The following is a 27,679-nucleotide window of genomic DNA, read 5'->3' as shown; positions in this document are numbered from 1 at the left end:
GGGGCCGAATAGATGATCAGTCTAGTTCTGTACTGTTTGCCCCCGGCCGAGCACTGTTGGGACCTCGGGGCCAAATAGATACTTGGTCTGGCTAACGAATATGTTACATGGTTGTGCTCGATTTTGTAAGAGGGTCTTACTTAGGTCCAGGTTGGTTCTAAAAAACAATTGTTTGCCCCCACCTAGAGCTAAGTAAGATTGGTACTGAAGATAGCACAGGTGCATTTGAATGGGATAAAGGCATGAAGAGGTGTCTTACTCAAATCCAGGCTGGTTTGAAAAAACAATTGTTTGCCCCTCGCCTGGAGTTGAGTAAGACTAATGCTGGAAGTTTGCTCCTGAGAGAGCCTAGCCAAGTTTGTTCCAACTCTGTTTGTTCACATCAGTACTGAAGTGTTAACATGACGATACTTAAGAAATTCTGTGGATTTAGAGATGTTTACTTAAGATATGTTAATGTGGTTTCCACCAAGCAATTCCACTTGGCTAAAGTCCAATTTAGTTGCCAAACATAATTCCACCAAGCAATACCACTTGGCATGTTTGAGTGCTAACTAAATTTAAATTCCGTTCAATCGTTCTAAAACTAAGTCCGTTTGGGTTAAGACCAAAGCTAAGTTCGTTTGATAAACATCAAAGCTAATTCCGTTTGATAAACATCAAAGCTATTTCCATTTGGTGAGTACCAAAGCTAATTCCGTTTGATAAACATCAAAGCTAATTCCGTCTGGTGAGTACCAAAGCTAATTCCGTTTGATAAACATCAAAGCTAATTCCGTTTGGTGAACACCAAAGCTTATTACAAAAATTTGATAGTCTTGAGAGAAGTGGGGAAGCATTTGCATTGGTCAAGAGATAAATGCCTTTACATTCTGATAGAGAAGTTGGGGAATGACTCTATTGATAGTATTTCTTAAGATTTGCTACATTCCAGGGCCGAGGTATAGCTCTGCCTTTGAGATCTTCTAGGTAGCAAGCTCCATTTCCAGCAACAACTGTGACTTTGTACGGACCCTCCCAGTTAGGCCCAAGTTTGCTTTCGCCAGACACCCTTTTGTGATCCATCACTTTTCTCAGAACCAGCTCTCTAGGTATGAATTGCCTTGGGGAGACTTTTTGATTGAAACTTTTGATGAGTTGCTACTGATACGCGACAAGTCTGATCAATGCTGCTTCTCTTTGGCCCTCTGCCATATCCAGTGCTTGTGCAATAGCTTCCTCATTACTGGTGCTTTCAAACAATTCAGACCGAAGGGTTGGGAGACCTACTTCAAGTGGGATGATGGCCTCCATTCCATAAGTTAGGAAGTAAGGTGTTTCCCCCGTTGAGCGTCATGCTGTGGTTCGGTATGCCCATAGTACGTGGGGTAACTCTTCCACCCATTTTCCTTTCGCATGCTTAAGCCGTTTCTTTACTCCGTTGATGATGGTTTTGTTTGACGCTTCTGCCTATCCATTACTTTGTGGGTACCCTGGAGAAAAATTCCGATACTCGATCCTAAGGTCAGCACAAAACTTTTTGAAGATCTCTCCATCGAACTGTGTTCCGTTATCCGCAATCAGTATCTGCGGGATGCCGAAACGCACCACCATGTTTCTCATGACAAACCGCTTTGTGTCCGCTTCTTTGATACTTGCTAGTGCTTCGACTTCAACCCACTTAGTGAAATAGTCGGTTGCAGCAATGAAGAATCGCCTGTTCCCAGTGCCTCGTGCCAATGGTCCGACAATATCCAGACCTCATTGGGCAAAGGGCCATGGGCTGGTGAGTGGGATGAGAGTTTTGGCTGGCTGATGAATGAGTGGAGCAAACCTCTGACATTTATGACACTTCTGTACGTACTGCTGCGCATCTTGTTGCATCTGTGGCCACCAGTACCCGTGAGTGAGGGCTCGGTACGCCAGTGACCTTCCACCAACGTGGCATCCATAAATCCCATTGTGAATTTCATAGAGAACATTCTCGACCAGATTTGGATGCACGCATAGAAGATAAGGGCCAAGATAGGAGCGTCTGTACAGCTTCCCAGATGGTGAGATCCAAAACCGAGTTGACCTGTGTCTGACTTTGTTGGCTTCCTTTTTATCTTTGGGGAGAGTTCCAGATTTTAGAAAAGCAAGTATCGGATCCATCCAACTCAGCTCTAGGTTGCTACAGAGGACTGGAGATGCAATGTTTGGTTCTGGCACGAACTCAACCCAAACTTTTCTAGCATCTTTGGTATCCACTAATGAGCCGAGGCAAGACAGAGCATCAGCATGGCTATTTTTGTCCCGACTAATTCGTTCCACTCGTATGGATTGAAACTTTTTGAGTAGGTCTTTGGCTTTGCCTGCGTACATAGCCATTCTTTCATCTCGAGTTTCATAGACCCCAGAAAGCTGGTTTACCACTAGTTGTGAATCGCTGAAAACAAGAAGCTGTTCTGAACTGAAGTGTTCGGCACTACGTAAGCCAGCCAATAACGCTTCATATTCTGCCTCGTTGTTTGAAGCCTTCCAATTGAGCCTGAGAGTCTGTTTCCAGATAAATCCTTCTAGTGAGATAAGCACTACTCCTGCCCCCGAGCCTCGGTTATTGGATGACTCGTCAACATAAAGCTGCCAGATGTTTCCAATAAAGAGTTTCCATGCTTCTGAAGTGCAGGGCTTTCCCTGTTCGGTGGTGCGTGGCACTTGTGCCGAACTGGGATTCCCTGGCTCGGTACTATGGGTGGAAGCAAATTCTGCGACGAAATCTGCTAAGACCTGGGCCTTGATTGCTGTCCTGGGTTGATACCGAATGTCAAACTCACCAAGTTCTACCCGCCCATTTTGCTGTTCAGCCAGAGAAATCAGCTCGGCTGAATATAGATCTAAGAGGGAATTCAGTGAGGACGTTGATGGTATGCCCCTGGAAGTAGTGTTGTAACTTTCTTGAGGTGATAAGCAGCGTGTAAGCTAACTTTTCCTAGGGTAGATACCGTGTCTCGACATCTGGTAAAGTCTTGCTAACATAGTATACTGCCCTTTGTTCCTTGTTAACTTCTCGAATTAATACTGCGCTTACATCATGATCTGAGACTGCTAGATATAAGTACAGCTCCTCTCCTAGTTCTGGAGTGGACAGAAGAGGTGGTGTGCTGAGGTATCTTTTGAGGTTTTGCAGTGTTTCGGTGCACTTGGAACTCATTTCAAACGCTACCCTTTTCCTCAATAGCTGGAAGAAGGGTTTCATCCGATCTGAAGATTTGCTGATGAATCGATTCAGGGCGGCCGCCATTCCGGCCAGTTTCTGCAGCTCTTTAGCCTTTGTTGGTACTTCAAGACCTTGTATTGCTTGGATTTGATCCGGATTCACCTCGATTCCTTTGTGAGTGACCATGTATCCCAAGAACTTCCATGTTCCTACCCCGAAAGTGCATTTCGAGGCATTGAGGCGAAGTTGATGGTTTTTCAGGATGCCAAAAACTTCTCTCAAGTCTGCAAGGTGGTTTATAGCGAGCTTGCTTTTTACTACCGTATCGTCTATATAAGTTTCCATGGTTTTCCCAAGTTGGTCCTTGAACATCCAAGTGATCATTCGCTGGTAGGTTGCCCCAACATTCTTGAGGCCAAACGACATTACTTTGTAGCAATAAGTTCTCCTCGGAGTGATAAATGCTGTCTTTTCTTTATTCAAATCGAACAGTGGTATCTGGTGATAGCCACTATAAGCGTCCAGAAAGCTCATGCGCTCATGCCCTGCTGTTGAGTCTACCAGTTGATCGATGCGAGGCAGCAGAAAGCTATCTTTAGGGCAGTGTAGACGTCCCCGAACGCCCCGGGAGGACGAGGTCCCCCCCGGTTCTGTTCTTATTGGGGTCACTACAGTTCGGACTCTCAAATTGTCACAGTTCTAAATCTGAACCGAAGAGTCCAAATCTGGCAAATCGTTTTGAGAAAACAGATTTTGAAAGAAGTGCCAAACATGGACTGCTTTGCCAGATACAGAGTCGCCACCTAAATGTTTTATTTTGGGGAAATTTAGGAAACCTTGACTCGTTGCCTAAGGCCACGTGTCCGTCATCACCAAAGTTGCCTCGGCTAGGGAACTTGGGTACGATTGGGGAAGGTCACTTCGTGAGCACCCCCGCTCGCCCAATCAAAGATCGGCCTCTACTAACCATGATATCTATTTTTGAAAACATTATGCGTTCTTATTCCGGTTATTAGCCTAGATTTACTATGTGATGCGCACAGCATACAAGTATAGACTGGGTCACCTGAATTAGAACAAAACGTTTCATGTTTGTTTATTTTGAAAATGGTTTGATGGTGCTACCCGCAAGTAGGCTAAGACGTGGATTTGCCACCCTCGGGTGGGCTTAGAAAAACATGATTTTGCCACTATCTAGTGGGCTTAAGAAAAACTCATAGTCAACGAATTGTTCCAATCCAAATAACCCAACCTTCACCCACAGGCATTCAGGCAGATATATCACATAAGCAATTAGTCTCATGGTAAGCATGCTATCATGGCAGTCACTCGCACGCATGCAAGGATGCTAAAGCATAAAACTTACCGAGTACTCCAAGCCAAAACAGAAGCTAATTAGAAATCCATGCATGATCCTAATTATACAGAAATGCCTAATGTAACACATGCAAAAGTGCGAATATAGCAGGCTCGGCTATTCTAGACATGGCATATGAAATGCTACAGCTAACATGTATTCAACTTGGAATTGAAAATACAATGCAGTTAGTATGATGCGCCGAGCCCGGTGCATGCAAGACAGATGAAATGAATGCAAACATGCTTTCATACTGTATGCTAATTGAAATATGCCCTAATCTGACCATCATAAGCGGGTAGATAAAAGGGAGAAAGACGTGGGGTTGGAAGACATACATCACACACATGCACACTTATTACAGTTGTGCCCTCGCTCGGAGGGTCCGAATAAATAATATACAGTCCCAAATGAGCAATACAGTCCGAATAAATACAAAATCCTAATTAATTAACAAATTAAACTAGGAAAGTAGTAAAGTAGCATGCAAGCTAGGGACTGCCTCGACTCTGCTCTGGATGATGAATGATGCATGTTCGGGTTGCTTGGCACGGAAATCCATCGCGATGCCCCAATTAGCCTCTGTTTGCAATTGATGCCGGAATGCTGTGCAAGGCTTTTGAAAGCTGCTAATTTCTGATTTGCTGTAACAGAGAGCAGGAAAGGGGCATGGCAATGTATTTTCACATATGTATGCTTGACTACTCTTCAGGGAGTGTAGTCTTCGATCTTCGTGCCACCAATCACGCATATCGATGCATGATGGCTGAGGAGTCGATTTGCATGACTTAATATGAAATGAATGCACACATAAACACAACAAGACCGAGACTCCATCATGGATAATCCGGAGTGTCGGTGACTGGGAATTGAGACACGTTCCGTCACTCGAAGTACGAAACGTCCCTCGTTTCCCGTGCTCAGGCTAACTCCTATCCCAAACACAACGCAATATGCATGACATGCATGAATGCAATTCTAATATGCAACCTAGCATACACAATGCTATGAAATGGCATACACAATGCGCGATGTAACAAGGCATACACAATGCTCTAACATACAACCTAGCATACGCAATGCTATGAAATGAAATGGCATACGCAATGCATAATGGACTTACACTAACATGAGCGGACCTCAGCCACACTCACATCAGTAGTCATTAGATGAAAATGAGACTCTCGAAACGCGTGCACGTATGCACGCAAACCGAGGACCGAACCTAAGGCATAGCATGCAACTCTAACAAGGCATGGCAAGGCATGGAATATGGCATGAAAACATGCGAATTTCAATGCTGAAATATGATACAAAACAGCCCCGAAACATGGAAACATGGCACCCGATGCATGGAATGAACCCCGAAACTCGAAACTAAGCACATGGAATGACTTACAGCTATACAAAGCATGCATTATTTGATCATGAAGCATGAAGACAGATGCAAGAAAGTCCCAAAACATGCATATTTCCAGTTTATAACAAGTCTCAAAAATGAACACAAATAGGGCTAATCTATCATGCAAAGATGGCCCTAAAAGAGAGATTAAACACAAAGGGACAGCAGCTGGCCCCGAATGGCAAAGAGCCCTTCAACAAAGTTGAAGAGGGGCTCAAAAAAGGGTACTTTACAGTTTACATCAAGCCACGAAAATAATCAAAATAAGGCCAAACTATCATGCAAGAAAAGGCCTAAAAGAGGGGTAAAGAGACAAGTGGCAGCTTCTGTTCTCAAACAGAGGAGAGCCCTTCAACAATGTTGAAGAGGGGCTCAAAAAAAGATATTTCATAGTTTATGGAAAGGTCCAAAACAGCTCACAAATAGGCCTAAAATACTATGCAAAAATTGGCCTAGAAGAGAGATAAGGAAGCAAGTGATAGCAGGGAGGCCTCAAACAGAGGAGAGCCCTTCAACAATGTTGAAGAGGGGCTCAAAAAAATCTATTTTACAGTTTATGGAAAAGTCCAAAATAGCTCACAAATAGGCCTAAAAGAGAGATAAAGAAGCAAGCGGTAGTAAGGGACCTCAAACAGCAGGAGGTCCTTGATCAAACATGAAAAGAGGCTCAAAATATGACTATTTACAGTTTGTGTCGGAGCCCAAAAATGCTAGCAAGTATGGCTTAGATATAAAGCAAGATAAGGCACAAAAGAGGGAAAATGGGACTCACCCTTGTAGACCAATGGACCAGCAGCTCTTGGACCAATTTTGGGAGCTCTTCACCTCTGGAAAGAAGCCTCAAGTTTCTGGAATGGAGGATGGAGGCCTTGTGCTATGAGGTGTAGGATTAAGGGTGTTTGGAGGGTTCGAATAGAGAGAGAGGGAGATTTAATGCAAGAGCTCCAAACAAAATTATGTAACCTTGTAAAATGCAGTTGGGGGTGCTAGTTATATAGGAAAAGGAATGGAGGAAAGGGGGGGGGGGAAATCAAATTCAAGTTTTCCCCCCAAAAGACTCCTCTTCAGATACAGGATCTGGGGGGAAAAAGAAGGCATATCTGTAAGTAACCAGGTGAGGGGGTCATGGCCGGCCAGGTTTTGAGGGTTCAGGTGGCCGGCCGGCCACCTCCCCTGGCCGGCTGACCAAGGGTCAAAAGGGGCAATGACAATTACTGGTCGGCCACCTCATATTGGTGGCCTCCCATGTCTGCACAACACAACTATGTGATTGAAACCCAGAAAAAGTGAACCAGGAGAGAGAAAAGATCATTTTTTAGAGGGGGTCAAAAGGGTCAGGCACAATTACTGGTCGGCCACCAAATATTGGTGGCCTCCCAGGTGTGTACAACACAAAAATGGGGTTTAGGGTTCAAGAAAGTAGCCCCGGGGTGGTCAACATTGGCTTTTAAGTGAGGAAAACGGGCGTCGGAGAGCGATGAAGAAATAAAGCTGGCTTTTTAGAACAATTGCTGGCCTCCCACCCTCCCACAAGCTTCCTAACCATAAAAATAAGGTCTCCACCAAAAATGAACCAAAACGGATGCAAAACGGAGGTTCAGGGACCGAAACGCGCAGCCTGGGGTCCTGAAAATGGGCTGTTAAGCACCGGAGGTGGCATTCGACCACGAAGTTGGTCTCTCGGGCCACAGTGTCTCCCAAAAGGGAGGAAATAAGATGTATGCCAAAAATCGGAGCAAACAGAGGTGGTTAAGCGGTCCCGAATCGAGGCACACAGCCGTCAGCTCCGAAAAATCGGAAACCGGACTCCAAATGGGAAAAATGGCCTATGATCACGAAACGTAGCCTACGGCCACTGAGAGATGATCTACGAGACCTCTCCCTCCCTTCAGGAAGAGAAAACAGAGAAAACAGAGCCTGGTTTGCAAACCGAGGCAAGGCACGAAAGAGTCCGGAAGTCTAGAGGCAAGATGCAGCCGGGACTCTGAAACTTCTGAACGAGCACAATATGCAATATCACCGAGTGCTCAACTGGTGACGTCTGAGTCTTAAGGTCGATCAAAAATGGGGTGTCTACAGGCAGGCTTTGTTTAAGCAAGTGAAGTCAACGCAAACTCTTCATTTTCCGTTTTTCTTTTTGACTACGACTGTGTTGGACAACCATTGTGGGTATTGAACTTCTCTGATCGCTCCCGATGCCAGGAGTTTTTCGACTTCGGCAATTACTGCTTCAGTGTGCTCAACTGAGGATCTCCGGCTTTTTTGTACAACAGGCTGAGCAGAAGGGTTGATGTTGAGCTTGTGGCAAGCAAATTCTGGGGCATTTTGTTCCGCTCCATCCTGATAAGACTATTTCCTTTTATAAGGATATCCTGTTTCACCACCAGTCAATTCTTATTAAACCAATTTGTGATAAAGTTTGTCCTAGTAAAATTGTTTATCACTCACTTCACATTCACAATATAGTATCTCTCGATGAATGGGGAACCCCTTTTCTCCTTCGAGATTTACCTGGTCACTCCATCCAATATAGTTATTATGACTATATGGATGCATGGTTTAAGGTTCTTCTGTATCACAATGAGTTATACAGTCACTCTCGGTTTTTCCAGTCTGATCACCAATTCAAGTCAACTATTCCTACCTAGTTCCTCAGATGGTGGTCTCTTCATGGTGCCATACCTGAGATCATTTCACCAGATCTTATGGAACAAGTCAATTATTTCTCTACTGTTTACAAACACAGTCAACATCAATAGCAATTTCCATGGTTGCTCATTTTTATGTCCAAATACAAAGTTTTTTGGATATTTAAATGGCAATATGGCATTGATAATCACAACATAGTCATCTGGCAACATTTTGTTAAATGGTGGGATAACTTCAAAGTTCCCTGCATCATTGAACAAGTTCAACTTGAGTTCCCCGTCAATGTTCATGCTCCAACTCTTGCAATGGTTAAAGCTCAGCAGAACCCAACTGCTTTAGTCACTCCAGGAAGCCAACTTTCTCTAGTCAATCTTGGAAGCCCTAATGATCCACCATCCAGTTCTTTCAAGCCCAAGTCATCCAAATCCAAGTCAAAGCCTGCTTCATCCAAGTCAGCCCAGTCACAGCCCAAGCCCAAGGTTAAACTTGGATCATCTAGTGATCAATTGCTCCAAATGGCCCATCTCTTGATGGATCAAGCCCAGGCCCAATTGAAGGATGAATCCTCTGATGATAAACCTCCTAAATCGGCTAAAAAGTCCAGCTCATCCAGCTCATTCAATTCAACTGAACAGTCAACCAGCTATGATCCCTATGGGTCCTAGTTCCAAGATGCTCAGGACCCATTGCTTAATACAGTCAGTAAGTCGACATTGGATTCTATATATATCTAAAATAGCTTCACTCACTACTCTGTTTTGAGAAAAGATGCCATTTTGTATATATATTGATTCCCCCCAGTCACATGCTACCGAAAGTCATGAATAGTAAAAAGTCAACTTTACTGTTCACTATTCATCAATCAAGACAGCTCAACCATAGTCAAAAGCAGCAATCAGCTTTAGTCAATCAGCCGAAAACAGCAGACAGCACCCATGTGCCTCATCATGCTCCTTTCCAATCACCAGCTTCACAGTCATATTCTTGCTTATAAATTAGTCATTCTAGTCAATTGAAAGGCAGAGTTAGAGTGAGACCTCTGAATGAGAACCAACACCTTTCTCTGATATTAAACCTTGTAAATTTTATTTTTGTTGTTTTCTTTAATTTCTTCTTCTTTCCCTGCTTACAGAATCTAATTCTATGAATTTGGATTAATTTTCTGTGTAGTATAAATTCTAATTATAATTTTGTTTTATAATTTAGAATTCACGGCTACTGAAACAAATGTCCAAACAAGTACTAGTGTGGTGGCTGCAATTGCGCCAACCCCCTCTCCTGTTGTGACGGTACTAGTAAATTACGGTGAGAAGCCAGAGAAGTTCTCTAGAACTGATTTTAAAAGATGGCAACAGAAAATGTTGTCCTATCTTACAACTCTGAACCTGGCTTGTTTTCTCCGTAAGGATGCTCTTATTTTGGAAAAGGATGAAACTGACCAACAAGTGGTTGCTGTGGTTGATGCTTGGAAACATGCTGATTTTCTTTGCTGAAACTACATCTTGAACGGACTTGACAACACATTATACAATGTCTACAGTCCTATCAAGACAGCAAAGGAACTTTGGGAGTTTTTGAAGAAAAAGTACAAAACGGAAGATACTGGCTCAAAGAAATTTGTGGTTGGCAAATTCCTGGACTTTTTAATGGTTGATTCTAAGACTGTGATCAGCCAAGTTCAAGATCTCTAACTCATTCTACATGACATTCACGCAGAGGGCATGTCTCTTAGTGAGTCCTTCCAAGTTGCAACCTTAATTCAGAAATTACCACAAGGCTGTAAAGAATTCAAGAACTACCTCAAACACAAGTGCAAAGAAATGTCTTTGGAAGAATTAGTTGTGTGTTTGAGGATTAAAGAGGACAACTGCAATTCTGAAAAGCGAGCTGGTAAGCATTCTATGGAGTGTAAGGCAAATGTGGTGGAACATACTCAAAAACCAAGAAATGGAAGTCTTTTGAAGAAAGTTCATCACAAGGCTCTAAAGGGAGGGAAAATAAAAAGTACAAGTTTAATGGCAAATGTTACATCTATGACAAAGAGGGACACCGGGCTAAAGATTGCCGTATCAAAGGCAAAACCAAAAGAAGAACAAGCAAGAAGCCTACTTAAGCCCATATGACCGAAGTGGACAATATTTCCAATGGTATAGATGACATTAATCTTTCTACAGTTGTTTCCGAGGAAAATCTTGCCGGAAATCCTAAAGAATAGTGGGTGGACACTGGTGCTACTCGCTATATCTGTGCTGACAAAAAGATGTTCACATCTTATTCTACAGTGGACAATGGTGAACAACTTTTTATGGGCAACTTCTCAACTTCCAAAGTTGATGGACAAGGGAAGATTGTTCTCAAGATGACATCTAGAAAGGAACACACTCTCAACAATGTGCTGCATGTACCAGACATTCGCAAGAATCTTATTTCCGGATCTTTGTTGAGTAAGAATGGGTTTAGGCTAGTGTTTAAGAGTGATAAATTTGTACTTACTAAAAATGGGATGTGTATAGGAAAAGGTTACATGTCTAATGGCCTTTTCAAGATGAATGTAATGACCACTGTACCCTCAGTTATTAATAAAAATACATCTTCTTCTTACTTGCTTGAGTTTTCAAATTTATGGCATGGTAGACTTGGACATGTTAATTATGGATCTTTGCGTAGATTAATTAATATGGAATGTTTACCTAAATTTGACATTGATTCAAATCATAAATGTGAAATTTATGTTGAGGCAAAATTATCCAAAACTCCTTTTCATTCAATTAAAAGAAGTACAGAACCACTTGAATTAATTCATAGTGACATTTGTGATTTTAAATCAATTCAAACAAGAGGTGGGAAAAAGTATTTTATCACTTTTATAAATGACTATACTAGATATAGTTATGTTTATTTAATTTGAACCAATGATGAAGTTTTGGAAACTTTCATTCAATATAAGAATGAAGTTGAAAATCAACTTGGTAAGAAAATCAAAAAACTAAGAAGTGATAGAGGTGGTGAATATGAATCACCTTTTGGTGAGTTTTGTAAAGAACATAGAATAATTCATCAAACCACTGCTCCTTACTCACCTCAACAAAATAGAATTGCTGAAAGAAAAAATAGGACTTTAAAAGAAATGATAAATGCCATGTTAATAAGTTCTGGATTACCTCAGAACTTGTGAGGGCAAGCAATACTTTTTGCAAATTATATTTTAAATAAAGTATCCCGAAAGAAAGTGAATCAAACACCTTATGAATTGTGGCATGAGAGAGTACCATCCTACAAATACTTAAAAGTGTGAGGGTGTTTGGCTAAAGTGGCTATTCCTAGTCTTAAAAAGACTAAGATAGGTTCTAAAACCATTGATTGCATTTTCATTGGTTATGCCAAGAATAGTAGTGCATATCGGTTTTTGATTCATAAATCAGAACATTCCGAAATGCATGTAAATACTATTATTGAATCTCGGAATGCATCTTTCTTTGAACATGTATTTCCAAATAAGACTGGACAAGAGACTAGTAACAATAAAAGATCTCATGATGCTAGTACTAGTAATGATCAAGAACATGATCAAGAGTAAGAGTTAGATCAAAATGAGGAAGAGGAACCTAGGCGTAGTAAACGTGCTAGAATCTCAAAATCTTTTGGTCCAGATTTTCTAACATATTTGTTAGAAAATAAGCCTTTAACTTTTAAAGAGGCTATGTCCAGTCCTGAAGCTCCTTTATGGAAAGAAGCTGTCAATAGTGAAATTGAATCTATCTTGCAAAATCATACTTGGAAATTGGTGGATTTGCCAACAGGTTGTAAACCTCTTGGGTACAAGTGGATTTTCAAAAGAAAAATGAAAGCGGATGGATCAATTGACAAATACAAGGCAAGACTTGTGGTCAAAGGGTATAGACAAAAAGAAGGTCTTAATTACTTTGACACATACTCACCAGTTCCTAGAATAACATCCATTAGAATGTTAATTGCTATTGCGTCTTTGTATAATCTAGAAATTCATCAAATGGATGTGAAAACCGCTTTCTTAAATGGTGAGTTAGATGAAGAAATTTACATGGAACAATCAGAAGGTTTTTCTGTTCCAAAAAAGAAGAGAAAGTGTGTAAATTAGTTAAATCATTATATGGTTTAAAACAAGCGCCAAAGTAATGGAATGAGAAATTTGATAAGGCAATGATGTCAAATCGATTTAAAATTAATGAGTGTGACAAATATGTTTATATTAAAAACACAGACAAAAGTTATGTCATTGTATGTCTTTATGTAGATGATATGCTCATCATAGGTAGTAATAATGACATGATTAAAACTACCAAGAAAATGTTAAATAAATATTTTGACATGAAGGACATGGGCATTGCTGATGTAATTCTTGGTATAAAAATTACCAAAACATCAGACGGATATGCTTTGTCACAATTTCATTACATTAAGAAAATACTTGACAAATTTAGTAAAGATGATGATCATCTTGTTAGAACACCTATAGATATTAATTTTTTTCTATCTAAGAATATACATGAAATCAATTAGAGTATGCCCAAATTATTGGAAGCTTAATATACTTGATGAACTGTACTCGCCCGGATATTGCTTATGCAGTAAGTAAATTAAGTAGATATACGAGTAATCTAGGAGTAGAACACTAGAAAGCAATTATAAGTGTTTTAAGATATCTCTGATTTACTCATAAAATTGGGCTTAATTATACTAAATATCCAGCAGTACTTGAAGGATACTGTGATGCAAATTGGATATCGGATACTAGAGACTCAAAGTCTGCCAGTGGGTATGTCTTTACTCTTCGTGGGGCGGCTGTATCTTGGAAATCTTCCAAACAAACTTGCATTGATAGGTCTACTATGAAATTAGAATTCATAGCTTTAGACAAAGCAGGGGAAGAAGCAGAATGGCTTCGTCACTTCCTCGAAGATATTCCAATATGGCCAAAATCGGTGCCTACTATGTGCATATATTATGATAGTCAATCAGCGATAGGTAGAGCACAAAGTCATATGTATAACGGTAAGTCACGACACATTCGTCGTCAACATAACACCGTAAGACAACTACTCTCCAATGGAATTATTTCCATTGAATATGTGAAGTCTAAAGACAACATAGTGGATCCACTAACCAAAGGGTTAGTAAGAGAGTTAGTTGAGAATTCATCGAGGGTAATGGGACTTAAGCCTATTAAATAAGAGTTACCACAATGGGAACCCAACCTAGTTGACTGGAGATCCCAAGATCTAGGTTCAAAGGGACAACCGAGTTGTGTATGACTCAGAAAGATCACTGGGGAGTCTAACTCCTATCCATTTCTATGATGAAATAGTGATATCTGCAGCGTTTTAGGTTAAGTAAAATTTTAATAACTCTTATATCCAGGTAAATCTAGTGGAGTATGGCAGAATACTCTTCATAAGAATCACCTATGTGAGTGTGAACTGGGCCGGCTCTATGAGATATGTGAAGGGCTACAATTCTCTAGAGCACTCATGAAAGACTAGGTTGTTCAGGGCCAAAATGAACACAATAGTGAGAACTAAATTATTTCTGGAGATATATTGTGTGAGTTATATTGTCTTGGTTTACACAAACGGCTGAACAGTTCAAGACATCATGTTCACTGGTTAGCTAGTAAATCCGATAGTGTCTCACAAGGGAAGGTTCAAATCCGAAAGCTACCTATCCTTTGCAGAATATTTCCAATTTCTGTACTCTCTGTAATTAGATCATGTTGTTACATTTTCTCTTCGTCAAATTCCATTCATGTGGGGATTGTTGGAAAATTTGGTTTATAAGGCTTATTTTGGGCCAACTTTGAGCCCAAAATTAAGTGGGCCCCAAACGTCTTTTAGGGTGGGTCTGAAAAGGTGACATGTTCCTTGCCGCATGCCAATTCATACAGTAAAGACGATTCGTCAAAACTATTTATGAGTGAATGGGAAGTTGACGTCGTTTTCGGGTTCGTGGAATTGGACATTTAAGTTTTAAATGTGGGTTTCTTTGTGACGCTTGTCCCACATTGAAACTTGAAGAGAACTTATGTGTGTATATAAGTTCTAGGTGTACAACCTTGGGTTGGGCCCCAAGGGGCACCCCAAGTTTGTAGAAGGGAGGAGTTATGGACAAATGAAACCTTAGCCCAAACCACCACACATGCGTGTTGCCGCCGCCATCCGTCCAGTCAAGCCGTGCCGTGCCAGGCGCGGGTGTGGGTTGTGGGTCGGGTCAGTTCTTGTACTAATTTTTTGGACAAAATTCATTTGAATTTTTTCCAAAAATTATTGCGGGAAATTAATTCAAAATTTGAATTTAATTTTTTATGTCCATATTTTACCAACTTCAGTCCGAATTTTTAACAGGTTAACTGCATAAAACTGCTCATAACTACCCAGTAGTTATAGTTCCGAAACTGCACTGTTTGACAGGTTCACACAGTTCGAACAGATCTTCATTTCCAGCAGTTATATGTTTAGTTGTTGTTTGCACCTGTTCATTTGAAACCTTACCTATTCGATTCAAAAACTGCACCTGTTCGGCAGTTTTGGTTGTCTATAAATACCTGTACTATTCCAGCATTTTCCGACATCCGAAAATTGATTGAAAAATTTCATTTGCTATCCTATTTTTCTTCTTTGCATTATTTATTCTTCATTCTAGTTTTAGAGAAATTAAAAGAGAGTATAGAACACAAGGATCTAGTTCGCCGGACAAACTTGTTTGGAGTGCTACTACAAATTTGTGAAGATCATTGTATCCTGGAAGATAGACGCCATTTAACCGAAAGCACCGTAGCGGGGCGAATCTGTCTTAAGGACGAAGTGTCACACACTCGACTTGATTTTTTATTTTTCATTCGATTCGATAAAAATAAATTCTGTAAGTTATTTATTTTATTTGCATAGAAGATTGTTCCAACAAGGATTAGTACGCAAAATATACTTGAGAATTTAGGCCAATAAAACGAAAGAAAATGTGCTTTTTGTTGTTTAGTGTTGTTATGGGAATGCATTTTCTTTAATTTATACAACAATGTGTTTATATGAACCACAATCTCATCATAGTTTAAAATAAAAGGCAAATTAGCATCTATAACCTTGGTGAAATACCACTTTCATCCATTTCTTATTTGATAATTTGCAATACTCCACTCTTGTTGGATTTGAAAGTAGAGTAACGTTGTAATAAGCAATTTTTTATAATACAATGAATAATTAAAAAAAATTGGTATAAAAAATAATTTTCTTAATATTATATACTCGTAAAAATATCTTACATCGATCTACAAATAAAATAAAAAAAATTAAAAAAAATCACCAAGTTCTGCAAGACAATAAGACTTCAAGTTTATGTCGGAAGAATGTTTTAGATGACTTAGTTATATGAAACTGTCGGGGGAAAATTTCCATATGTCCATAATGATAACGATTACAATAACTAGTGTATTTATCACCATTGTAATTTTTGTATTATTAGTGAATTGTTTCTCACTCACTCGTGGTCGTAGACATTTTGTCGAAGCACAAAAATTCTTGTGTTGTTTTTTTTATAACCATTCTATTTTGTTTTTTTGCTTCCATTGCCTAGATGAGGTTTATTCCCAACAACATATACATATCTAGTGTCTATCAGATAAGCTTTACATTGCCAAATGCAAGGAAGCAATTATTGTGTTGTTTTTCTGTGACCATTCTATTTTGTTTTTTCTTCCATTGCTTGGATGAGGTTTATGTTATGTTTGTTATGCTCACAGTGAATGTGTGTATGTGTAAATAAATATATAAATAACAAAATAAAAAATAATTAATTCAGAAAATAATTATATAAATTAAATTCCGAATTAATTGCTTACCGAAATTATAAGTCGAGGCTTGTGTTAGACACAATCTCCTTAAAGTAGATTTTGCCCTCGTTCCGATGCTTTGAGATTCACCAGCGTCTGCTTCCCAAGATGCAACGACTAACACTCTTGATTTGTAGCACTACAAAATCGAGTCTGGCAAACCAAAACTCTGTTGTGTCTTTTTTTATTTTTTTCCTAAATGTAGAACAGATGCAGAAAATAGGAAGATGGAAAGGAAAAGGAAAAAAAAAGATGAGAATTTGAGGGAAAAATTGGATTGAAAGAATTGTTGGAATAACAGGTTATTTATAAGAAAATTGGTGGCTTTTCAGAACAGGTTTCAACAGATAGAAACCTGTTTAGATAGATTCAATAGGTAGAAAAACTATTCCATTGGATTCAACAGGTAGAAAACCTATCTGGATAGAAATAGATCTATTTGGTTTGAATTTCAATAGGTATGGACTTGTTCGGGATCTATTTGGATGAAGGGCTAAAATTGGACCAATTTATATTGAATTTTGAAACCAAAATTAAAAATAAATAAATAAAATGCAAATGTTTTTTACCTAGAAAGATAAGTATTGGATCGGATAAGCCCAACCTAACCTCGCACCACGCACCTGCACCCGCGACCAAGCCCAGGCCCAGCCCAGTCCAGACCGCTCGCCTGACTGGACGGATGGTGATGCGCGCATGTGTTTTTGGTTTTGGGTCCAATGGGTCTAGCCCACTTTATCCATAATCTCACCCTTCTAACAAACTTGGGTACCTCTTGGGGCCCATCCCATGTATCTCAATCTATAGTTTATATACCCATATAAATCTTTAATCCTTTAAAATGTGGGACAAATACATTTCACAAATGTGTAGGAAACCCACCTAAAACCATATCCACGAGTCTGAAAATACGCATTGAATTCTCATTAATCTGGAAATGGTTTTGAGTAACCAAATACACGATGTTTTTCACTACACGACATTAAATACAAATCCAATTAGAAACGTTAAAAATAACACTTGGGTCCTACCTTAATTAATGCTAAAAATTAGCAAAAAATAAGGTTTTTCCAAAGACATTTTCTAACAATCCCCCACATGAATGGAATTCACGATAACGAACATGCAACAAGATGCAGACACAGAAAAAGTACGTTTAAAAGATACACCACATCGACATAGGTATCTTTTGGCTTTGAACCTTCTTTAGTGAAAGCCTATCAGACTTACTGGTTAACCAGTGGACGTGATGCCTCGAAGTATTAGTTATTTGTGTAAGCCAAGACAATAGACTACACATAGTGTATCTGCAGACACAGTTTGGTTCTTATGGTTGTGTTCATTTTAGCCCTGAACAACACCTGGTAATTCGTGAGTGCTCTAGAGAATTTAGTCTTCTCAATTCTCATGGAACCGGCGCAGTTCACACTTATATAGGTGACTTCTTATTAAGAGTATCCTACCACACCCCACTTGGATGTCCAAGCTATAAGAATCATTAAAAGTAAAGCTTATCCTACTAACGCTGCAGGTATCACTCTTCTTATCATAGAAATGGGTAGGAGAGAACCTCCTTAGTGATACATGAAGTCATCCGTAATTCGGTTGTCCCTTTGAACCTAGATCTTGGGATCCCCAGTTAACTAGGTTGGGTTTCCATTATGGTTACTTTTAAGTGATAGGCTTTAATCCCATTTCCCTCGATAAATGGTACACTTGCTCTCTGGCTAGCCCTTTAGTCAATAGATCTGCAATATTCTCTCTTGACTTTACATATTCTATAGAAGTTATTCCATGTGAGAGAAAATGCCTAATGGTATTATGTCTTCAACGAATGTGTCGAGACTTACCGTTATACATATGATTTTGTGCCCGTCCTATTGCTGCTTCACTATCACAGTGAATGCATATAGCTGGCACAGGTTTAAGCCATATTGGAATGTCTTCTAAAAATTACGAAGCCATTCGGTTTCTTCTCTTGTTTTATATAATGCGATAAACTCAGATTTCATTGTCGACCTTGCTATGCATGTCTGCTTGGAAGATTTCCAAGAGACTGCAGCACTTCTCAAGGTATAGACATGTCCACTAGTGGATTTTCAATCTTTAATATCCGATATTCAATTTGCATCGCTATACCCCTCGAATATTGTTGGATATTTGGTATAATGTAAGCCATAATTCTGGGTATGTCTTAGATACCTAAGTACTCTAATTATCGCTTTCCAATTATCGGACCCTGGATTACTGAGAATACTCTAATTGTGATATTTTTGTACCTATATTTTTTGACAAATGAAGACTAAATGTCAACAAGTGTTTTAGTAGGATGGTCATCATGCTTTCTAAATTTGTGAAAACCCATCTTTTAATTATTCTTTAAAGAAAATTAATTAATTAATTAATTTTATCTACAGTCTATCTGAATTGTATATTAGTGTAAAAATTAACCCAATTCTATCACTAACAAAGGCCCTATTAAGAATAAAAATGTTATGAATGTTCAATAATTATTGTTAAAAAAAAATAAAAATTGCGTGGCTATTTGCATGGTGATATGGGAACCATAAACCATTAGCTTTCTTAGGATTTAGGGAAAGCCATAGAATTTGGAGAAAGTGAGCAAAGAAATTAGAGAAAGCCTAATTCTTAGAACTTGGAGAAAGGGAATGGTTTTATTAATGAAAAGAATGTATGAGAGAGAGGGAGACAGAGAGAGCTAGCCACGGAGAGAATCTATATAATGCACCTAGTAGCATGCACAGAAAGTTCATATTTTCTGGGCAAAGCATAAACCATATACATCCAAATAGAGGGAATTCTTGTGGAAGAAGAGGAGGAGGTTGAGATTGCATATTTTTCCTACCATTTCATTATTCCATTTCAACCCTACAACTAAGTAAGAAGACCCTCTCAATCCTCTCATTTTTTTTACATAATTGAAATTTTCAGATTGTATACATATGATACATTGTCTAAACTTTGTTGAGAATAATCTGTCTTGAATCTGCCATCATGTTGTCTGAATTTTTAGACAATTTTATACTCAGAATTTCGAGATGATTTCTTCTACAAAGTTGTTGATAATGATTTCTAGTTTATCCAGAAATTTTTAGAAACAATTTTCGAGCTTTTTACGAATTTATACAAATTTTTAACAAAATCTGGAACTGTGTTGAGAATAGTCTGTCTTGAACCTGCCAACATGTTACCCGAATTTTTAGATAATTTTATACTCACAATTTCGAGATGATTCATTCTACAAAGTTGTTGATAATGATGTTTAGCTTATCTATAAATTTTTAAAAACAATTTTTGAGCTTTCTACGAATTTATACAAATTTTTAACTAAATCTGAAACTGTGTCGAAAATAATCTGTCTTGAATCTGCCAGCATGTTGCCGGAATTTTTAGACAATTTTATACTCAGAATTTCGAGATGATTTCTTCTAAAAAGTTGTTGATAATGATGTCTAGTTTATCCAGAAAGTTTTGGAAACAATTTTCGAGCTTTCTACGAATTTATACAAATTTTTAACTAAATCTAGAACTGTGTTGAGAATAGTCTATCTTGAATCTGCCAGCATGTTACTTGAATTTTTAGATAATTTTATACTCACAATTTCGAGATGATTTCTTCTACAAAGTTGTTGATAATGATATTTAGTTTATCCAGAAATTTTTGGAAACAATTTTTGAGCTTTCTATGAATTTATACAAATTTGTAACTAAATCTGGAACTGTGTTGAGAATAGTCTATCTTGAATCTGCCAGCATGTTACCCGAATTTTTAGATACTTTTATACTCAAAATTTCAAGATGATTTCTTCTACAAAGTTGTTGATAATGATGTCTAGTATATCCAAAAATATTTGGAAACAATTTTTGAGCTTTCTACGAATTTATACAAATTTTTAACTAAATCAGAAACGGTATTGAGAATAATCTATCTTGAATCTGCCAGCATGTTGCCTGAATTTTTAGACAATTTTATACTGTGAATTTCAAGATTATTTCTTCTACAAAGTTGTTGATAATGATGTGTAATTTATCCAAAAAATTTTGGAAACAATGTTCGAGTTTTCTACGAATTTATACAAATTTTTAACTAAATCTGGAACTATGTTGAGAATAATCTGTCTTGAATCTGCCAGCATGTTACCCGAATTTTTAGATACTTTTATGCTCAAAATTTCGAGATTATTTCTTCTATAAAGTTGTTGATAATGATGTCTGGTTTATCCAGAAATTTTTGGAAACAATTTTCGAGCTTTCTACGAATTTATACAAATTTTTAACTATATCTGAAACTGTGTTGAGAATAATCTGTCTTGAATCTGCCATCATGTTACCTGAATTTTTTAGATAATTTTATACTCAACATTTCGAGATAATTTCTTCTACAAAGTTGTTGATAATGATGTCTAGTTTATCCAAAAAATTTTGGAAACAATTTTTGAGCTTTCTACGAATTTATACAAATTTCTAACTAAATCTGAAACTGTGAGACAGATTTTACCATGTATTTGAAAATTTATTTAAAATTCTATACTAAGCCAAATCTGGTAATTTCTAACTAAAAGATGAAATTTGAGAAGTTTAGTTTCATGATAAATTTTTAGATTATGGGTTTGATCTATAAATGTAAGCATGGAATTAATGTAAGGAAATGTGACAAATCTGTGTCATAAACAACCTTGGAATTTGTTTAGAATTATTTATAAGTTATTTTTGGAACATGCTTTCTGAAAAATAACCATAACATGTTTATTGAGTATCCTGTAGATTGATATGAATTTTAGAGTTGTATAAGTAATGTATTTATAATTTTATTTGCAAGATATATACTCTGAAAATTTTTCTGGACAGAATAAAATCACCACTTTAATATGATGCTAGTCTAATTTTGTAAATCAAAAATTTGTGCATGTGTGTATTTAGGGTTTAATTCTTGTATCTAAGTTATTATTTCATACCATGGTTTAAATAAATTGTTTATTTGAATTCTGTACTTTTATTTAGTATTGTGTGACACATGCAATATTTTATGATTGAGAATTTTAATGAGTTGGTATAACATTACTTGTGATTAAAAATTTGAAATTATTTGTGATTAATATCCAAATTAACTGAAATGATTAACGGCATATACAAAATTAACAATTGACGGTTAATACCAGTTGTTCGGGGTGAGTCTTGGTTTAAAGACTGTACGGAATTAAGAGTTGACGGTTAACACCGGTTGTTCAGGGTGAGCCCTGGTTTTGAGAATTCTCACATAAATTGTGTTGCGAAACTCTAAGATGGCACGAGACTTATTTAACCCCTTTTCGGTATTCGGTTTTGGAATAAGGGTAGATGTGCAGGTGGCACACAGGGGGATTACTTACCCCTGGCAGACCGTTTCCTTGGGGGAGACCACGGATGCCACTACTTGGGTATATAACTCCGGATGTGGGCATCTCTGGTAGTTACGGTTGGTAACACTTAAATATTTGACCAAGGGAGGGTTTCAAATTAACCGTTGCCATACTTAGTGGTTGGTAAGTTAAATCTCTTTGGTGAGATTTCGAGTGTCACCTAATTTATTAAAATTACTGAAACTATTCTAATGGTTGTAATTTCTGTGTATAATTATATTGTTATCTCATGTTTAGAATATTATTATTTTTCTCTTAAAAAGAATGGTAGGTTGGTTACGTTTTCTTACTGTGTTGCAAAACTCATGGCATATATTTTGTTGCCCTGGCGTTTCATGCCAGATTATGTTGAAGAAGGGACTGAGGCTGAAATTGGAGCTGCTGCCAATATCGAACCTTGGCTGACTTAGAGTCAAGATTTTGTCAGAATAAAATCCTGTTATCCCTTGTATTAGGATTAAACTATATTGTGACGTTGTGTGTGAACTTGTAGTTTTATTTTGTCGTTGGACTTTGGCTTTGTAAGAACTTAAAAGTTCCTAACTAGTAGTTAAAATTTTATCTAGCAAGTTATTGTTATTTAAATCTTATGACGTTTCAAAAAAAAAATTGGGGCGTCGCAGCTTGGTATCAGAGCCTAGGTTTGAACCTTTGGGCCATGGGTAGTAGTTTATTAATTTTACAATTAAGAAAACCTTAAGTTAATTTGTAATTCTCGGTGACCTAACTAAGTTAGAACCTTTTTATTTGTAGGATGCCAGGGTCATCAGATATTAACTCTAACGAGGAAAATTCGGGGGAAAATTATGACATAGAATCTGACCCAAGTGAAGAAGTGGAGATGCCTATAGAAGACTATGAATCCATAGAATCTGACCCAAGTGAAGAAGTGGAAATGCCTATAAAAGACTATGAATCTGAGCCTGAGCTTGACCCTGAACCTGATCTTGAACTTGAGCCTGAACCTGAGTCTGAAGAAGTTGTACCAATATACAACCCCCCGGAGGTTATTGTGATTGAGTCAGACACTGAGGATGAGTCTATGGAAGGCAATGCCGAGGGGAACCCTGGAGATATAGGAGCCACGTTTGAGGGTTGGGATGTGCAAAACGGGTTGCAGATTGGCTCTTTTGTATATGTCAGACTTTATCCCCTCGGAGGTTGTGCTTGGAAAAATGAGAGTTGGGTGGGCACCTATATCGGACCTATCCAGATTCTAAGACAAGAGACTCCCTGGGTATATCAACTAGGCCCCTTTCCGGACGGTTTCACCGAAAGAGTGGGCGACCTTTTTGACTGTTGGAGCCTTCAGTAAATCATGCCCGACCCAAGCAGAATTGTGAGGAGAGATGGGTCAGTGGACTTCAGAGACTGGAGGACCTATCGGGAGGAGCCGGTGCTGCTGCTAGGGCATCGTGTGTGCGAAACTGCTATCTTCGTAAGGGTGCTATGGCGATTCATGGGACTGTTCCAAGCCACATGGGAGCCGGAAGCCCTGGTGTGGAGAGACTTTCCTTGGCTATTTTAAGGGGTCTTAAGGGAACTATAAGCTAGGCTAACTGATTGTTTTGTATGCTCACATGTAAAAATTGCCTAGTTTAGAATTGTGAGTGTAGGAGTTAACTCGAATTGTAGGGGCTATCTCTTGCCCGTAATATGTTATTTAATCTTTTCCTTTGTTCTATTTGTATTTTGCTAATTGTAGCTTATCTAATCTAATTAATGAAGTCTTTTTTTTAACTGTCCTTGCACATAAGTATAATAATAATACTGATAATAAATAAGTGAATAAATCACAAGAAAATCCCATCATGCAGAATGGCTGGACGAACAAGAAATAATAACAACGGTAATGGCGATGGAGTGCCTGATGGCGATGTCGCTCGAATTATACGCGCAATTGCTGATAGGGTAGGCAATATACCACCCCGAAACCAAGATCAAAACAAATCGGAGATGATAGCAAAATTTGAAAAGCTACGTCCCCACAAATTCCTTGGTGGATCAAACCCCCATGAAGCTGAAGCTTGGTTAAGACAAATTAAGAAGTTGCTAGATACTTCCGACATCCGAAATGAACAAGATAGAGTGACCATGGCGGCATTTCAAATGGAAGGGGAAGCAGATCATTGGTGGGAAATGATCAAAAGTACTCGACAAGTAGAGACATTAACTTGGAGACAGTTTGAAGACCTGTTCATGGAAAAGTATTTTCCTAACTCGCTAAGACAAGAAATGATTCAAGAGTTCCTTCAACTGAAACAAGGAAAAATGTCAGTCGCTCAATATGCGAACCGTTTTGAAGCTCTTTCACGGTATGCTTCAGCCATAGTAGCAAATGAAGGGGATAAGGTTAGGCGATTTGAATGGGGTTTGGACACAAACATTAGAGGAAGATTGATCACAGTACAACTCTCCACCTATGCCCAAATGGTGGATCGAGCTTTAATTGTGGAACGAGAGTTAGCAGATTCCAAACGTATTCGAAATCAGCGATCAAGGAACAACAACCAACCACGCGGAGAAGGCCCAGTCCGCAACACCAGAAACCATCCTGTGCCAGCACTTTATGCCAGAAGGATGCAGCAGCAAGAAAGGCAGAATCGAGGAAACCAGCAGGGAGGAAACTTTGTAAATGAGTGGAAGGGAAGATGTTTCAGGTGTGGTCAACAGGGGCATCGTCGAAGTGAGTGTCCTCAAGGTGGGGAGTATTTTATGGATCAGCGAGGGGCACAACAATACCACAGATGCCAACCTGGGCAAGGTTCTAAGCCTACTCAAAATACTCAGACCAACAAGGGGCAGCCACAAGCCTCTAGGAATGCAGGCCGACCAAGAACACAACCACAAGGAGCTGGAAATGGGAAGAAACCATGAGAGACTAACCAACAAGCAGTAGGGAGAGTGTATGCTCTCCAAGAAGAAGAAGATGTTGATAACCCATCAGTGATTCAAGATATGTTAATCCTTATGAATTCTTGGGTTAAAGTATTGTTTGATTCTGGAGCTTCGCATTCTTTTATATCCACTGCATGTGTGACAAGTTTGGGTCTAGCGCCAAAGACGCTAGGGATAGCTATGAGTGTCGCTTCGCCCTTAGGAGGTCAAACCCGAGTAAATCTAGTATGTAAATCTTGCGAGCTAGAAATCTCCGGTTCACATTTGATCTGTGATCTAAGAGTTATGGATATGTCTGATTTTGACGTCATCCTAGGAATGGACTGGTTGTCAGTTCATCGAGCCATTATTGATTGTTACTGTAAGACAGTGACAGTATCCCCCCTTAACGGCACGAAAGTTCAATTTAAAGGGGATAGACAAGATTCCCTAACTCCAACGTGTCGCAAGTCACGATGGCATGATCAACTAACCGGATGGTTGGCGAGCCTAATTTTGGAAGACGAAAATTGAGAGGATCCTGGATTACCCCATGTGGTGTGCGAGTACGTTGACGTTTTCCCTAATGAATTGCCGGGATTACCCCCAAAACGAGACGTAGATTTCACAATTGAGCTTCAACTTGGGACTTCGCCGATTTCAATAGCACCACATCGTATGGCGCCAGCTAAACTTCGAGAATTGAAGGAGCAGTTGCAAGAACTGTTGAATAAAAAGTTCATCAGACCAAGTACGTCTCCTTGGGGAGCACCAGCATTATTCGCGAAGAAGAAGGATGGAACCTTAAGATTGTGCATCGATTATCGACAACTAAATCGAGCCACCATTAAAAATCGATATCCTTTACCCAGAATTGATGACTTGTTCGATCAATTAAGAGGTTCAAAATGTTTTTCCAAAATTGACCTTAGGTCGGGATATCACCAACTTCGTGTCAGATGAGAAGATATACCCAAAACTGCGCTTCGAACCCGTTATGGCCACTATGAGTTTGTGGTAATGCCATTTGGTTTGACGAATGCGCCTGGGGTATTCATGAGTTTAATGAACAAAATTTTTACCCCCTATTTGGACCAATTTGTGGTAGTATTCATTGACGATATTTTGATATATTCACGATCAAAGGAAGACCACGAGCAACATCTGAGAACCGTTTTGCAAATTCTAAGAGAAAACCAATTGTATGCTAAAGCTAGCAAATGTGAATTTTGGTTGAAGGAAGTAAAGTTCTTAGGTCATGTTGTGTCTGAATCAGGGATATCAGTGGATCCTGCTAAAGTAGAAGCAGTAATGGGGTAGAAACAACCTAAGAATACGTTTGAGATTCGTAGTTTCTTGGGATTAGCAGGTTATTATAGGAGATTCATTCAGGATTTCTCCAAATTAGCCAAGCCGATGACACGCCTAACACAAAAAGTAGTAAAGTTTGAATGGAACGAAGCGTGTGAACAGTCATTTCAAGAACTCAAGAAGAGACTGACAAGCGATCCTATATTAGTCATACCCGAACGTGACGTTGGGTACACTGTTTATTGTGATGCCTCTAAGGAAGGGTTAGGTAGTGTGTTAATGCAAAACGGGAAGGTAGTAGCTTACGGATCAAGACAATTGAAGAATCATGAGAAAAATTATCCTACTCACGATCTGGAGTTGGCAGCTGTGGTCTATGCACTTAAGACTTGGCGACATTACCTTTATGGCGAAAAATTTGAGATATTTACCGATCACAAAAGCTTGAAGTACTTGTTCACCCAAAGAGATTTGAACATGAGGCAGAGACGCTGGATGGAGTACCTTGAAGATTACCAATTCACCATATCTTATCATCCCGGGAAGGCTAATGTTGTAACAGATACACTAAGTCGAAAGACAAGAGAGATTGTAGCCAGCATATCAATTAAAGAATGGGAAATGGTAAGCACTATGAATGAGTTTAAGTTACAACCAGAGACTCAGAATGGGAAGGGTAGGTTGTTTACAATAGTTACAACACCCCAACTTATTACCAAAGTGTTAGAAGCCCAAAGATTTGATCAGGAGATCGACTTCATCAAGGCCCGATTAGTGACCGAGGAATCTTCACCGGATTGGACACTCCATCAAGATGGTAGTTTAAGGTATTTAGGTAGAATTTTTGTGCCAAACATCGAACAATTAAGAGACAAAGTACTTAAAGAATTTCACCATTCAGTTTTTGCGATTCATCCGGGAGGAAACAAGATGTACCAGGATCTTAAGCGACGGTATTGGTGGAGTGGAATGAAGAAGGACGTTGCTCAATTCGTATCTAAGTGCTTGACGTGTCAACAAGTGAAGGCAGAACATCAAAAGCCGGTAGGGAAACTCCAACCTTTACCAATACCTAAGTGGAAATGGGAACACATAACAATGGATTTTGTAACAGGATTACCCCGGTCGCCGCAAGGCCATGATGCCATTTGGGTGGTGGTTGATCGATTAACTAAGACGGCACATTTCCTACCAATAGGACCAGCAGGCACACTCGGATCTTTAAGTCGATTATTTATTCGAGAAATCATTAGATTGCACGGAGTACCAGTCTCAATAGTGTCAGATCGTGATTCTCGTTTTACGTCACAGTTCTGGCAAAGTCTGCAAAAGGCCTTGGGTACAGAGTTGTGTTTTAGTACAGCTTTTCACCCTCAAACTGACGGTCAATCAGAAAGAACAATTCAGACTTTAGAAGACATGCTTCAAGCTTGTGTGATGGACTTTAAAGGTAGTTGGGAGAAATATTTACCACTAGTCGAATTCTCTTACAATAACAGTTTTCAAGCAAGTATTGGTATGGCACCGTATGAAGCTTTGTACGGACGGCCTTGCCGATCACCAATATGTTGGGCAGAAGTCGGAGAAGCACCTCTTTTAGGGCCAGAGTTAGTTCAAGAAACTACCG

At 39.0% G+C, this 27,679-nt stretch overlaps 1 protein-coding gene and 1 long non-coding RNA gene across 2 annotated transcripts; one reads left to right on the top strand and one right to left on the bottom strand.

Moving 5' to 3' along the window:
• Positions 1-1,449: 1,449 nt before the first annotated feature.
• LOC145793881 (uncharacterized) lies at positions 1,450-3,604 on the bottom strand. The gene is made up of 3 exons (XM_082876769.1): positions 2,964-3,604; positions 1,814-2,893; positions 1,450-1,696 (listed from the first exon to the last, which is right to left on the bottom strand). Exons 1-3 carry the CDS (start codon positions 3,602-3,604, stop codon positions 1,450-1,452), a joined length of 1,968 nt encoding a protein of 655 aa, XP_082732895.1.
• Positions 3,605-19,009: 15,405 nt separating this feature from the next.
• LOC145792480 (uncharacterized) lies at positions 19,010-22,433 on the top strand. Its single transcript, XR_014331878.1, has 2 exons — positions 19,010-19,343; positions 22,128-22,433. It is a non-coding gene; the product is annotated as an uncharacterized LOC145792480 (long non-coding RNA).
• The last annotated feature ends 5,246 nt before the right edge of the window (positions 22,434-27,679 follow it).

The sequence above is a fragment of the Camellia sinensis genome, chromosome 6 (assembly GCF_055761805.1).
Source record: "Camellia sinensis isolate YWXY chromosome 6, ASM5576180v1, whole genome shotgun sequence".
NCBI lineage: Eukaryota > Viridiplantae > Streptophyta > Magnoliopsida > Ericales > Theaceae > Camellia > Camellia sinensis.
The sequence above is the reverse complement of the archived record's forward strand: the minus strand, read 5'-3'. Positions and strand labels throughout refer to the sequence as shown.

Bases quoted from the DNA above. Each gene is read 5' to 3' on its own strand.
- LOC145793881 (XM_082876769.1), bottom strand. From the start codon at position 3,604: ATGTCGTTTGGCCTCAAGAATGTTGGGGCAACCTACCAGCGAATGATC. The intron at 2,894-2,963 runs GTATCTACCCTA...CACTACTTCCAG, and splicing joins TTACCAGATGTCGAGACACG to GGGCATACCATCAACGTCCT. The intron at 1,697-1,813 runs GTTTGCTCCACT...CACTGGGAACAG, and splicing joins AAGTGTCATAAATGTCAGAG to GCGATTCTTCATTGCTGCAA.